General features: G+C 37.1%; 1 protein-coding gene across 1 annotated transcript in view; it reads left to right on the forward strand.

The window, feature by feature from the left end:
- The window catches only part of PRKD3 (protein kinase D3), a 77,422-nt gene that overhangs the window by 54,734 nt on the left and 6,912 nt on the right, over positions 1-15,776 (forward strand). The window contains exons 9-15 of the mRNA XM_068980899.1: positions 1,533-1,610; positions 2,746-3,022; positions 5,774-5,826; positions 7,865-7,937; positions 9,341-9,447; positions 14,170-14,331; positions 14,581-14,679. Coding sequence (XP_068837000.1) covers positions 1,533-1,610; positions 2,746-3,022; positions 5,774-5,826; positions 7,865-7,937; positions 9,341-9,447; positions 14,170-14,331; positions 14,581-14,679 — 849 coding nt within the window. The remainder of the gene's footprint in view (positions 1-1,532; positions 1,611-2,745; positions 3,023-5,773; positions 5,827-7,864; positions 7,938-9,340; positions 9,448-14,169; positions 14,332-14,580; positions 14,680-15,776) is intronic.

The following is a 15,776-nucleotide window of genomic DNA, read 5'->3' on the forward strand; positions in this document are numbered from 1 at the left end:
CATCACTTCATGACAAATAGATGGGAAAACAATGGAAAGAGTGTGAGACTTTTATTTTGGGGGGCTCCAAAATCACTGCAGATGGTGACTGTAGCCTTACAATTAAAGACGCTTGCTCCTTGGAAGAAAAGCTATGACCAAGCTAGACAGCATATTAAAAAGCAGAGACATCACTTTGCCAACAAAGGTCCGTCTAGTTAGAGTGATGGTTTTTCCAGTGGTCATGTACAGGTGTGAGAGTTAGACTATAAAGAAAACTGAGCGCCAAAGAATTGATGCTTTTGAACTGTGGTGTTGGAGAAGACTCTTGAGAGTCCCTTGGACTGCAGGGTGATCCAACCAGTCCATCCTAAAGGAAATCAGTCCTGAATATTCATTGGAGGGACTGATGCTGAAGCTGAAACTCCAATACTTTGGCCACCTGATGCGAAAAACCAACTCATTGGAAAAGACCCTGATGCTGGGAAAGACTGAAGGCAGGAGGAGAAAGGGACGACAGGAGATGAGATGGTTGGATGGCATCGCTAACGCGATGGACATGAATTGGTAGGCTCTGGGAGTTGGTGATGGACAAGGAGGCCTGGCGTGAGGCAGTCTATGGGATCACAAGGTCAGACACGACTGAGCAACTGAACGGAACTAAACACATATACAGAATCTAGAAAAATGGTACTGAAGAATTTATTTGCAGGGCAGCAGTGGAGAAACAGACATGGAAACAGACTTATGGACATGGGGAGAGAGGAGGAGAGGGTGAGATGTATGGAGAGAGTAGCATGGAAACTTACATTACCATATGTAAAATAGCCAATGGGAATTTGCTGTATGTCTCAAGAAACTCAAACAGGGGCTCTGTACCAACCTAGATGGATGGGATAGGAAGGTAGATGGGAGGGAGGTTTAGAAGGGAGGAGATACATATATACCTTTGGCTGATTCATGTTGAGGTTTGACAGAAAACAACAAAATTCTGTAAAGCAATTATCCTTCAATTAAATAAATAAATTTTAGAAAATGTTACGAAAATACTAGTTTTTATTTATCAGTGTAGCACAGGATCAAAAGGGTTAGTAATATGCTGTTAGTGAAGGTTTGAGTAAATAACACACTCATGTTGCTGATGAGCCTATAAGTTGCATCCAGAAATAGAGGAATAACTTAACACTGTCAAGAAAAATTACATATGCATTCATCTTTTGACCCAGTAAGGCATCCTTTAGAAATTTAGTCCATGGGTAAATTAAATATTTGCATGTGTCATACATGCGTATTTGTGTGTGCATGCATGAGATTCTTGAAAAGAAACCTCCAAAACGTAATAACATTGTTTGCCTTGAGTAAAGGTTGGAGTGAGATAGGGGTGATGATGGAAGTATACTTTTCACTATATATCTTTATAATTTTTCAAATTTTGAAGCTCATGAATTTTATACCAGTACAAACTTATAGATAAGAGATGAGAGGGAATGGAGAGTTCAGACACTTTGGAGGAATCATTACTTTTGAACCTTACAGTTTTGTGCTCTTTGTAGAGAAAGAGGCATTATTGGAGACTGGACAGCAAATGTCTTACACTGTTTCAAAATGAATCTGGATCAAAGTATTATAAGGTAAAAATTTCACATCTTTTAAAAATATGTACATTAAAATACTGTGTGTTTTCCAAATATATCCAAGTAATATTTATTAATTGTTATATTGGATTACAGCTATTACAGCTCTGTGTAACATAGTTTCTAGAAGTCACTGTTAAGTTCCTTGTAAAAGCAAGTATCCTCTACCCCTCCATTTCACCTCTTGCAACAGCCTTGCTGCCGAAGTTATTTTTGTTGTTGTGCAGTTCTTTTTTTCTGGCCTGTCAGGTTGCCGCTGTTTTCCTTCTGGATACCAAGCGGTCCTCCATATCAGTGGATGTCTAGCCATTTTATATAAGGGACTTGACCCTTGCATACGAAAAGACAACTAGACTATGATTTAGATTAGACTGTTAGAAGTCCTTTGATTATTGCTGATCAGAAGAAGCCATTGTGGTATTCAGCATTTCTCCCATTTTCCATTTTACCTTACACCCCAATTCCCAGATGCTTCTTTTGGCTTTTCTTTATATAATTCTCTTTGCTCGACTTGCTCCACATTTTGCCATGTCACCAGTTGACACCAGAAAAAATTGTTAGTATAGCAGTTGTATCAGGAAGAAAGAAAATAGAGACTAATGAATTGCTTTGAATTGGTTGGGTTTTTCTAAAGAAGTTTTCTGCTGTAGGAAGTAGACTAAACATAAATGATTGTTAAAGTTATGGACAGACCCAGAATAGAGCGCTACACTTGTACTGACATCCTCCTTCGCTGCTGTTACTTCTGCCTCGTTCTCCTTTGGGGCCATATCTTACAGATAGCGGCCAGTGGAGGAGTTGTTGAGTTGGCTTCCTGACAGCTGGGAAATGGCAGGTGTTGGCTATAGTAGCAACCGCCCTTCTGAATCCTTTCTTTCTAATGATCTGCTACAGTCCTGAATTACTAGCTTGGTTATTCTACCCCATGCTCTCTGCCTTTGTCCTTGATGGACATGCAGATCATTCAGAGCAGATACCCTCGTAAGACTTGACTGTGTGTCCGTGTGCCACGTTCACATACTTGTGTTTGTCTTTAATGGTATTCATTAGTAATGCATATCTTTGATTGTTTAGTGTATTTAAAAAAAAACCCACATGCTCATGTTTCCTAATGCTTGGTTCTTTACTTCAGGAAATTCCACTTTCAGAAATTCTCCGCATATCTTCACCACAAGATTTCACAAGCATTTCACAAGGCAGCAACCCACACTGTTTTGAAATCATCACTGATACTATGGTATACTTTGTTGGTGAGAACAATGGGGACAGCTCTCACAATCCTGTTCTTGCTGCCACTGGAGTGGGACTTGATGTAGCACAGAGCTGGGAAAAAGCAATTCGCCAAGCTCTCATGCCTGTGACGCCTCAAGCCAGCGTCTGTACTTCTCCAGGCCAAGGGAAAGATCACAGTAAGCAATAAGCTTCTTGATGACTTTTCTCCCTTTGGTTCTTAAGCATTTTGTGGGTGCAGTTGTGTTTCTGTATTTATTTTAAGCTTCATTTTTGTAATCAATACCATTAGTTAATTGCTTTATAAAATTATGTTGGTCATAGTATGTGCTTGCAGTCCCCAGAGCGAGGCTGCAGAGTCAAGTCTGCCTGCATTTAAAGCTTGGCTCTGCTGACCTGTTGTGTGATCCTGGCAAGTACTTTCCTTTTCTGTAACAATACCTACTGTATAGAGTTGTCAGCATTAAATGAAAGAGAACCAAAAGGGGTTAAGTAAGCTAATAGTGTTTAGGATTGTGCTTCATGGTGGGATTTTCAGTCTGTAAAGCATTGCAGTTCACATAGTACTTACGCGTGAAATCAGAAATGCTACATTTGTTTTAACTGAATTAAAACATTCAGAAACATTAAAAATATTGAAACACATTTTCTTTGCACCAACAAAATTTATAAAATAAAACCTAAATTTGTTTGAAGTTTCAAGTGGATACTTAATCACAAAGCCATAGTAAAATGTCACTTCCCTGCACCCAACCCCCCCCCCCATTGGCATTATGTCATTTATGGTGAAACAGCTTTCATTCATTAGGCAAATACATTTAAATCAAAAGAGATGTCAGTCTCTTTTCTTTTTCAGCTGCACTGCACAGCTTGTGGGATCTTAGTTCCCCAACCAGGGATTGAGCCCAGCAGTGAAAGCACCGAGTCCTAACCCCTGGATGGTCAGGGAGTTCCCTCAACCAGTTTCTGTATGCCTTTTATTTCATTTCAGCTATGCTGCTTTTTATACCTAATCTTGGCATTATGCTAGGCCCTGAGCTCAAATACAAAAGAAATACAGAGATTTTTAAAGATAGGAAGGGAATAGGTACATAAAGCAGTAGAGTGCAAAAAGGAGGAGTGCATTTCTCAAGGAACTCAGATACAGATAGGAAGGTAAGTGGAGGCTTCATGACAGAGGAGCCTGATTTGGACCTTGACCTCGGATCTCACGTGAGTAGGATAGGCAGAGCTGACCAAGGGGTGTGCATGGAATTAAGGGGACATGTGATCAAAGGCCATGAGGGTAATGACCATGAAAATGTTTGGTGCTGAATATTGATTCTGAAAGGGTGAATAAAGTGGATAATCACAATGTTTCTTAAATTTGAGGGGATTTTAGAACTGTCTGATATTCTAATTGGACCTTTTACCCCAGAAAATAATGCAGATTCATAACACAAATTTTATATATAATTGGATTTAGGGTCCTTCTCAAGCCCATCCATGGACTCTTCCCTAGGCTTTATAAGTCCCTATGGACAGACTGCAAAAGGACTAAGGGGGAATGAAAGCCCAGTTCTGCCGCTTTACTAGCTTCATGATCTTGGCCTCTTCAATTCTGTCATCTAAAAGGAGAATGATATAATAATTGCATATGATACACTTAGCACCACTCCTGACCTAGTAGTGACACTATTACTGTGCTGCTGCTACTGCTGATGCTGCTGTCCTTACAGCAGCCAGTCTGGAGCAGAGTTCTCCTGGGAAGTGATAGAAATGAAAACTGGATGGAGTTAAGACAGTGGAGGCCTTTGAAACAAAATAAATATTGACTTAAACTAGAAAACTGGAACTACTGAAAAGCAGAGTTTTAGGCTCATTCATTTTGTTGATGCTGTGCTTTTTTGGTCTGTTGCATTAATATTTGATTTTTTGGGTTATTTAAGGTTGACTTAATATTTTAAAATTGACTTAATATTTTAAAATGGAGTTTCCACAGTCATTTACTTATTTTTTGATGTATAGTTGCATATATTTTCTTCTTAATGAAGTTTTATGTTTTTATATTTGGGATTATAAAAGAAATTTCATATCTTTTCCTTTGAGTTGTCACTGAGATTCTAGATGTTTGAGAACTAGTCTCTTGCTTTACTTTTCTAATTTCCCATTTTTCTTGTCAGTTACTTCCTTTGCTTACCAAAGTAATACAGACATTTAAACTTTATAGAAATATGTAATATAAAGTGAGAATCATGTGACATGTATCCCTATTCCCAATTGTATATCTCTCCCCTCAGAAAACCATTGTTAATAGTTTGGTGTATATTTCTTGATTTGGGGATGGCTTGGGAAGAGGGGAGTCTATTCTATTTGTACGGTCTTGTTATATTTTTATTTTCACAAAAAAGTCATGTTTGTTGTAAAAGATGTATGATCTTTTTACAACTTGATTTTATGAACTATTTAATATATATCATATATTTCAAAATTATGTTTATATAATTTTAATGTTTTATGACCATAATGCATACTTTCTATACATTTTTTAAACAGTATAGAAGCATATAAAAAAATCTTTGTTCCTCAACCCCAGCTCTCTCCCTCACCAGAAGTGACCATATTTTGTTTTTGATTCATTTGCCACTACCCTGAAACTTACCTTTTTAACTTAATAATATAAATAGCTTTCTGACTCAATACTTATACAGCCCTGCATCCTTAAATGTGTAGATAGTATTCTTTTGTATGGATGTGTATTCTGTCTTACCAGTTTCCTGTTTTGGATTAGTATTGTTTATGGATAAATTTTGTTTTAATGTAATGATATTAACTGTATGTTAGCTAGTTTTTAAAATTTAAGGTACTGTAAGTATTCACATGTCAAAATATTTAGTATTACTAAGTTATATACTAACAGTTTTTTTCCCCATACATCATTCATTTTACAGAAGATTTGTCTACCAGTATCTCTGTATCTAATTGTCAGATCCAAGAGAATGTGGTAAGTAAATATTACAGTTAAAATATGCAGATTGGGTAATTCAGGAAAATAAAATGTGAAAGTCTTAACTAGAAAATAAGTTTATAAGCCAGAGTACTGTGCAGTTTGCCTGAAGACACTAGACTGAACTGTGGGTGATAACTTCCTGGAGGAGTTCTGCTTTATGAAGGAAACTGAGACAGTTTCCTTTTAAATTATGAAAATAAAGTTAACTTTTTCATAAGTGACATTAGAAATTACAGAGTGATAGACTAGTTCAAAGAGAAGAGAGAGGCTACTTTCTGGGTCAGAGCAGGGAAAACTTCCTAAAGGGAGTAAAACTTGAAATGTACTTAAAAAAGAGTTTTGACATGAGTGCTGAGAGGATGGCGGTGAGAGAAAATTTCATGGAAGTACAGAGAAACAGAAAATGCAAGATTTTAAGGCAGAGTGAGGATTCAGTTTAGCTGGTACATGTAGGGGTTTACATTAGGGGTCAGCATACTTTCTATAAGGGGATGGAAGTAAATATTTCAGGCTTTGCAGACCATATACAGTTACGAACTCAACTCCGCTGCCATTGTGAGAAAGCCATAGTCAGTACATACAGGAATGAGCTTGACTGTTTTCCAGTATAAGTTTTTTGTGAACAGTTATATTTGAATTTCATATAATTTCATGTTTTACAAGATGACATTATTTTGATTTTTTTCAACCATTTAGAAATGTAAACTGTTCTTAGTTCAGGAGCCATACAGAAGAAAGAGGCAGCAGGCTGGATTTGGCCCACAAGCCTAGTTTGCCGGCTCCTGTATTAGTTAGAAAAAAGGCTAGAAAAAGGAGTCCAAAAGCTGTATATAAATGTATTTGATTCAAATCCCTCTTACTCTTCAACTTGGGGCATCCAGCTGTTACTGTCCAGTAACATAAATGTTGGGTTTTCTAAGATTGTAGTAGAAACTGGATATCCAGTTGTGTTGTGGGAGATGGAGGGTTTCAGGGAGATTTGATCTGTGTGGCTCTTGTCCAGGTAGCACATGTGCATGTGCAGTCGCTTCAGTCGTGTCCGACCCTGTGGACAGCAGCCTACCAGGCTTCTCTGTCCATGGGATTTTCCAGGCAAGAATATTGGAGTGGGTTGGTAGGTAGCATAGGAACCAGATTACTGGTGAGAGAAAGAAGTTTTCTCATTTCATTTTTACAGATGAAAAGACCACGTCCCAGGGAATTCAGCTTATTTAAGATTACCTAATTTAAATGGAAATTAGCGTTTGTGGAAGTACTGATTTTTATATGCCAGGCACTAGACTTGACACTTTGTATATCTTCATAAAATTCCAGTAAGATAGATGTTATTATATCTGCTTTACTAATGAGGGAATGAGGCCTTGAATAAACTTGGTTTATTCAATCCAGTGACTACCATGAGAAGGCACTGTCTGGGAATGTAACATTGAACAAAATGGGTGTAGTCCCTGGCTTCATGGAGACTGTAGCACATACCCAAATGACACCTTGACCAAGGATCTGTGGGAAGGATTGAGAATGCTTTCTAAGAATATTCTGACAGCAGCAGCCACTAATGGGGAAAAAAAAGGAAAGGGAAGGAAGAAGATAGAGGAGTAGATATGAGTTACACATACTCTTTTCATCAGTCTTTCAAAATAAGTCTGATCTCAAAAATATAAAACTTTTGAGTTTTTCTTTCAAGTCAAAGATAGCAAGTCTCTTTAATAGTAAAGTTGGTAAAACTTTTTTCTTAATTCTAGTTCTTATGTTAATTTACTTTTTATAGATCACTACTTAATAAATATATTTTTTAATACAAATCATGTTTCCCCCAGTGGTGGTCTTACAAAATACATTATAGTTGTACAGTAAGAGTCATAGTAAAGTTGGTCTTTTTTAGGACAGAGAATGTCTGTATTTCATAAAGTATTTTGTGAAAAAGAAATCCCTCAACCATAAAAACTGAAATGTATTTAAGTATTTGAATGATAAGAATCAGAGATATTGACATGGTTTCGTGGAACTAATAACACTATTCTTTCCCAAATAGGACATCAGTACTGTTTACCAGATCTTTGCAGATGAGGTGCTTGGTTCAGGCCAGTTTGGTATCGTCTATGGAGGTAAGGACTTCCCTAGTGGCTCAGACGGTAAAGCGTCTTGTCTACAATGCAGGAGACCCGGGTTCGATCCCTGGGTTGAGAAGATCCCCTGGAGAAGGAAATGGCAACCCCCTCCAGTACTATTGCCTGGAAAATCCCATGGATGGAGAAGCCTGGTAGGCTACAGTCCATGGGGTCGCAAAGAGTTGGACACGACTGAGCGACTTCACTTCACTTCATGGAGGTAAGCAGGTGCAGCCTTTTGCATGTTGTAGATAATGTAGAGAATTAGGAAATTTAAAAACCATCTGCCAGTTGTTAGCATGTTTTCACAATTTTGCAAGTGGTTTCTTCCTCAGAGATTAATCTGCATAATTTTAGAAAAGTCCTTTTCACTATGCTGCTGCCGCTGCTGAGTCACTTCAGTCGTGTCCGACTGGGCAGCCCACCAGGCTCCTCTGTCCCTGGGATTCTCCAGGCAAGAACACTGGAGTGGGTTGCCATGTCCTTCTCCAATGCATGAAAGTGAAAAGTGAAAGTGAAGTCACTCAGTTGTGTCCGACTCTTAGGGACCCCATGGAAGTATTAATTTCTTAATTTAAATGGAAAACTTTAAAAAGAAACAGAGAATCAGAAAATTCACAATAGTTTTCATCGTTTCTTGTAGCTTACACAGAAAGATGTTTGTGTGGTTTGAAGTTTATGTTGGATTCTGAGAGTTCATTTCTTGAAGTATGTGCCCCACTGGTTTTCCCACACAGTTGCCCATTTGTTTGCGGTTGGCACAAATGGTGTATCAGGTCTGAACACCTGAAATCTTATCTCACTCTCTGACTTACATTGCCGAAGCCTTTTAACCTCACTGTGCTCAGTGTCTTCATCAGTTTAATGGGGCTTATACAACCTGGCTTGTATATTAATTAACATATGTAAAGCTACTTTACGAGTTATGATGCAAGGTAGAAAAGTAATGTTAAACCCTTTGCATTCTTCACCACGACTAGTTGGCGTTTCTGCTTGAACATTTACCCTAATATATAGTTAAATCACTCTGCAAAGAACCTAGAGTAAAATGAATTCCATGGTAGTGTTTGTATCTTGACAGAATTTCTGAAGACTAAATCACATAGTTAACTTTCATTTATTTAATAAGGTGGATTATTTTTCAGCAGACAAGTTCATTCAAATTTCCTGCTATTGCAAATAATAAAACAGCCTTTATTAGAGGCAGTTACTATAAGGGAAAATTATAGTAATTATAGGTGAGTGATGGAGAAAGACCAAAATGAGCCTGCCCCCTAAAAGAAATACAAAAGTAAATACATTTCAATTTCAGTTTGTGGACAACTTCCTAATGAAACTTCTGTATTGTATGTGACATCAATTTGCATCTTCTTTCTTACCTGGACTTTTTTGAAAAATAGGAAAACACAGAAAGACTGGAAGGGATGTGGCTATTAAAGTAATTGATAAGATGAGATTCCCTACAAAACAGGAAAGTCAGCTCCGTAATGAAGTGGCTATTTTACAGGTAAAAAGTTGCTTTGTATTGGTTTTAATTTTTGATTTATGAGTTTTTAAATCCAAGTCTGTCTAGTGAACTGGTAAGATTTTGTTTTTGTTTTCTTTGTTTGCATTTTATAACATTTTGGCTCAATGAGAGGCCAGTGAGCTTCTGAATTGACTCCCTTTTTTAAAAAAAAGGCAAAATTACGTTATAGTAATCTAGGAGTTAAAAGGACTGACATCATGGTAGTAGGTTGTTTGGAACACATTTTCATAAGTCTTAAATTTAAAAAGCTCAAATTTCATTCTTAACTCATCACTTCATGAACTAAAAACACGTTGATACTTCTGCCACCCCATTTCATTATAACAGTTTAATCCATCGAGCTATACTTTTAAAGATACATTGGCAATGAGTTAAATTCCATAAAATAAATTACTGTGAGTTTTTATTCTCATGTAACATGTTTATCTGTTTTGGAAGTCATCTAGAAGATTAAAAGTTAGCTTTATTTTTCTGAATACATTTAATTTATAATATGCAAATGTTTATTGATTCATTGTGTAGCTTTTGCATGGTATTTAAGAAAATGTAATAGTTAATGCTGTCAGAGCCCTATTTGCTTGTGGGTGAAGTTCAAGAAGACACAGCCTATTGAACCTGGTGCTTCTTTGGAGAAGAAGGTAAGAAAGTTGTAAACATGTAATTAATTTTACATTTATTACATTACTGGTCACTATTACTAACACCTGCCTCACTTTTTCCCAGATGATCAAAAGATGGTGGTCTACAAGCTACCTGTGGTCCCTTCAAGGCTGCCTCCTCCTATGAAGCTACCTTTAAAATAGTCTGGATAGTAGCATTCAGACTCTGCATTAGGGTTTGAAAATATTGTTAGAGATCTTTTTTCATATCTAATTTTGGACTCTTTCTCAATATCCAGTTTTTATGCAAAAAATAAATATTAAGGATTTATTTATAAGACTTGATTTCTCCTTGTCACTTTTTAAAATTGTATTGTAGTTGATTTACAATGTTGTGTTAATTTCTGCTCTACAACAAAGTGACTTATACACACACACATATATATATATTCTTCTCCATTATGGTTTATCATAGGATATTGAATATAGTTCCCTGTGCTGTACAGTAGGACCTTGTTGTTTATCCATCCTATGTGTACTAGTTTGCATCTGCTAATCCCAAACTCCTAATCCATCCTTCCCCCACCCCTTTCCCCCAGTCTGTTCTTTATTTCTGTGAGTCTGTGTCTGTTTCATAGAAATGTTCATTTGTGTCAAACTTTAGATTCCAGATATAAGTTCTCTGTGTAACTTTGATCACAAATACAGCTCTGAACTAAATACTGAAGCTTATTTTTCCCATGTTACCAACTGCAGATGTTAATAAAACTAAGTTTAGGAATTTGCAGGTAATATACAATGTAAACACTTTATTATTATAGCACTCTGGTTCTTTTCATTGATATTGCCTGACTAGGAACATAATTAAATAATTGTACTATGGGGGATTTTGTTACTTTCATTTCATAAGGATGTGGTAATGTAAAATCTTTTGTTATTGCCTGAGGAGGGTAGTAAAGTAGGGGGAGAAAAGATGAAGTGCTCTCCTGGCTCCCTATGTAAATGGGAAATTCAGTATTTTCCCCTTCTCTTCTTGGAAATCACCCAGAAGCTACAAGAAAAATGATAAACAGAAAAGCATACTCTAATATAGATAGGAGAGAGTTCAGATACACAAAATAGGTATAACTTTTTCCCAAAAGAGTGGAGATGGACCGGGCAGATGCAGGAAGAGGCACCACAACAAGAACTGGTTTTGCTGGCTCTTTCTGAGGTCTGCAGTCATGACAGCCTCCCTGGGTTTCTCTCAGATAGAAGAAAGTGAAGGGGCGTCATGACCTAGTAAGATTTAATTCAAGAGAAAACATGAAATGAATTAAGAAGGGCACTCTCAGTGGAAGAGTGCAAATCACGCTAAACCAAATGACGTCAATAACTTTAAAGGAAAACTAGTGACCATACAGAGAGGAACAGACAAATACATAAAAGTCCATGACAGATGAAGTAGACAAAGCTAAGTAAGAACAGAAGAGGCCTAAACATTATAAGGTAGATCTAACCAGTTTATATTGAACTCTGTACCCACAAATAAATAAATACTTTATTAGCTAAAAAATGTTTTTTATCTTAATGTACTAAAACTGCAAATATATTATAAAACTGGGGGAAAAAAATCTCCCACCACCTGAAAAAACTTTTTAAAGTCTTAATTCTTGAATCAGAGAGCAAAATCATGACCCAAGTATTTAGAAAATAATTGTGAAAATACTGTTTATCAGAGCTTTTAAACTACTACTCATAGAAATGTCAAATACTTAATGAGGAAGGAATGAAAATAAATGAACTGAGTCCAACTCCAGTTAAAGGATGAACAGTCAACCTGAGGAAAACAGAATTAACAAAGATAAAACTGGAAGTTAATAAATTTAGTACAGTAAATCCAAAAGCTGGTTAGCTAGTGGGTGGGGTAGCAACAAACTAAGTGTCCAACTGAATCAAAATACAAGAAAATACAAAAACATTTTGGGAGGATGATCACAAATACTGAAAAAAATTAAGGAAATCTTAAGATACTGTCTTGGTGGCTCAGCTGGTAAAGAATCCGCCTGCAATGCGGGAGACCTGGGCTCGATCCCTGGGTTGGGAAGATCCCCTGGAGAAGGGAAAAGCTACCCACTCCAGTATTCTGGCCTGGAGAATTCCGTGGACTGTATAGTCCATGGGCTCACAAACAGTTGGACACGACTGAGTGACTTTCACTCACTAAGATACTATCTTGTGCAACTCTATTTAGATAAACTTGAAAGCCTGGAGAAAATAATTAATTCTATGAAACTATAATTTACCAAAATAGACTCCAGAGGAAATAGGACATTAAACAAATAGAAAAAGTTGTTAATTATGTTACAGCATAGTTCTGTTTTTGTGTGTTCATGCATATGTTCTCAAGGATGGCAGGGGTTGGGGGTGAGAAACTTGAGAGGTGATTTGACTGCAGTGTATAGGGGACAGCCAGCCACACTTATAGCTCTAAGTTGATCAGAGTTAGGACGTTTTGAATCTTCTGCTTACTGCCATTATCATGCCCCACCACTGGGGTATTTCACTTTATCTACTGTAAGATTGTGTCACTTTTTATTTTGCCACCTGGAACACCACCATTAAATTGTTTTAAGCTGATTATAAACAATATTTACTTTGTGCTTGCTGTGCATTTTCTAAACACTTCTAAAACACCAACCATGATTCAGAAGTTAAGCGAAAATTGATAAGTCACGGTCTCTGCTGTCAGTACTGTACTAGAGAGTAAGATAGTATACATGTAGTACAGTACCGCAGGATAAGCACCACTGCGTGGAGAGTGCAGGGGCAGCTGCTACAGTAGTCCAGAAGAGAGTCAGTGTGAGCGAAAATTGAGCCATTACAACGGGAAGTGAGAATGGTGGATTCAAAACACAGTTGAGACATGGGGCCCAGCTTCACACAGGCTGGAAAAACGTTTGCCCTCTTGGCATAATTAGATACCACAGTGTGAGAAAAAAAGCATAAGAAAAAACTATTTCTGTTAATAAGGATTAAAACATTTAATCACTTGGGCCAGTATTTAAGAGCATTTAAGTTTGAATAAGAAAAATGAAACCAGGTTATTGAAGATACTAAAATTCACCCAGAAATTTAGATTTATGTCCAGAAATAACCATTAAATGTTTTTGAGTATGGCTGGCTTCTCAAATTCACTTTTGAGGAAGTTTTGTTTAATACCAGTAAGATAGTTTGCTTTTTTTTTTTAACTGTCACATTCAGCTTTGTGTTTTTCAAACCTGTGAGCCTGAAAGTGAAAGCCACTAAGTCGTGTCCAGCTCTTTGTGACCCCATGTACTATACAGTCCATGGAATTCTCCAGGCCAGAATACTGGAGTGGGTAGCCTTTCCCTTCTCCAGGGGATCTTCCCAACCCAGATTTCCCACATTGCAGGTGAATTCTTTTATGAGCTGAGCCACAAGGGAAGCCCAAGAATACTGGAGTGGGTAGCCTATCTCTTCTCCAGCAGATCTTCCCGACCCAGGAATCAAACTGGGGTCTTCTGCATTGCAGGTGGATACTTTACCAACTGAGCTATCAGTGAAGCCCCAACCTGTGAGCCTAATAGTGCTTAAGAAAAATCGGGTGATGGTGGTAGAGATGTTGAACCTGAAATAGGGAAGACCAAATCAAGATATAATATGAGATCAGGACTTAGATAAATAACTACCTTAAAGACAAAGCCACCTGTTGAGCCAAGACCTTTACAAACAGCCCTGAAGAACCAAATCTCTGTGTAATTGGCTAAAACTTTGATTGGCAGTTGGTGCCTATTTGTGGATAGCATAAAGTTAGAATACCATCAGAAGACTAAAAAGATGAGAAGAAAGGAAAAGCAGTAATGGACAAGGGTAGTTATATAATCAAACTGGGAAAACATTCTTTCCCTTCCCGTGCATCTTCTCTTCAGTACAGAACTTTGAAAATCAAACTCCATGATCCTTTTTATTTTGTTTGCTTTTATTTTTCTGAACTATCTTTTGTGCCATTATTCCATACAGTTAATTGCAGTACATTGTTAGATATTTGCATAGTAAAACTTTACCCAAGTTGGTCACATAATGTTCTGCAACTCTTCAGAATTTGCACCATCCTGGGATTGTAAACCTGGAATGTATGTTCGAAACCCCGGAACGAGTTTTTGTAGTGATGGAAAAGCTACATGGAGATATGCTCGAAATGATTTTATCTAGTGAGAAAAGTCGACTTCCAGAACGAATAACTAAATTCATGGTTACACAGGTATTTTAAACTTTTTTTTTTTTTTTTTTGAAACTAGAGAAAAATTAAGGACTATGAGAAATAGTAGTGCTTTTCACATATTGGGATATTGTGGGTGTTGTTACTTTGAAGAAGACAATAACACCTACAGTTAAATCTTGATGAACTGTAATGGACTTTTCAAATTATTATACCATTCGGGGGGTCCAATTAGGATTTAGCTGTGACTTATCCAGGAACAGAAAAAAATTCTCTTTTCTTCAATAACAGATACTTGTTGCTTTGAGGAATCTGCATTTTAAGAATATTGTGCACTGTGATTTAAAGCCAGAAAATGTGCTGCTCGCATCAGCAGAGCCGTTTCCTCAGGTGAGCTATTCTCCAGAGCCTTTTTAAAGTATGGTTTTGAGTATCTGTGTGACAGCATTATGAAGCACACATGTAATGCAAGGCAGTGCTGTAGGTTCAGTTCATAACTATCTACAGAAATAAAGCTTTCAGCTTGTAACTACCGGGGAGGATTTAGACCTGACTAATTTGAGTTGAGACTTTCCAAATTATTGATATATTGTTTGTTTTCATGAAGACTTTTTACACCTGATGACTTTTTAGACCAGTTCTTAAGGAGTCATTTTTTGTGATTTGTGCACAGTTCACCACTCCCCTGTGGTTTGGAAATGAAGTAGGAAGAGGTAGCCTTGGTTGGTGCTTGGTCCTCAGGACAAATTCTGTATGAAATAAACAGAGATAATCCTGAAATGGGAAGATGAGATTTTGGCTGAGGCAGGCAGCCAACGCTTCCTCTTTGGAGTACTGTATTTCAAACATTCTCAGCAAAACCCATGGAAGAATTACATTTCCCATCACTACCGGGGCTCACATACGTATGATGATAATGTGCCTCCTGCATATGATACACACATTTTGTTTTTTACTTGGTTAAATTTTATTTCATTAAAACGTGTTCATCTTGATTCAGATTTATCTCATAACCTAAAAATGGTTCTTAACCCAAAGTCTGAATCATTTATCCTAAGGACTATACATTGGTGGTGCCTGTGAATGTTTCTCATGACTGTCATCAACTCGAATAATTTATTTCCAAGTTATTGTTTATGTGCACTTATTTAAAAAACAATTAGACAGGAGGCTAGAATAAGGGCAACAGATGACTATTCAGTTGGTAAATACAACTCAGATTGTCTTTCAAAGAAAGATATTTTTAAAAATTATTCAACTCTTTTACATTTAAGGAAGTAATCATATTCCTCTTAGAACGCATATGAGAATAAAAGTAATCCCCTGTCTTTATGAGGTCAAAAAGGTGCCATGAGCATTGATGCTATATTTTAAATAAAGTGCTTCCATATATTATTTCATTTGATCTACAAAGGAGTATGGGCAAAGGATGCACACCCCTCCAGCTAAGGTTAAAACTCGAACCTTCTGACCTCCATTAGGATCAA

This window comes from Capricornis sumatraensis, chromosome 1, assembly GCF_032405125.1.
Source record: "Capricornis sumatraensis isolate serow.1 chromosome 1, serow.2, whole genome shotgun sequence".
In the NCBI taxonomy this organism is placed as follows: Eukaryota; Metazoa; Chordata; class Mammalia; order Artiodactyla; family Bovidae; genus Capricornis; species Capricornis sumatraensis.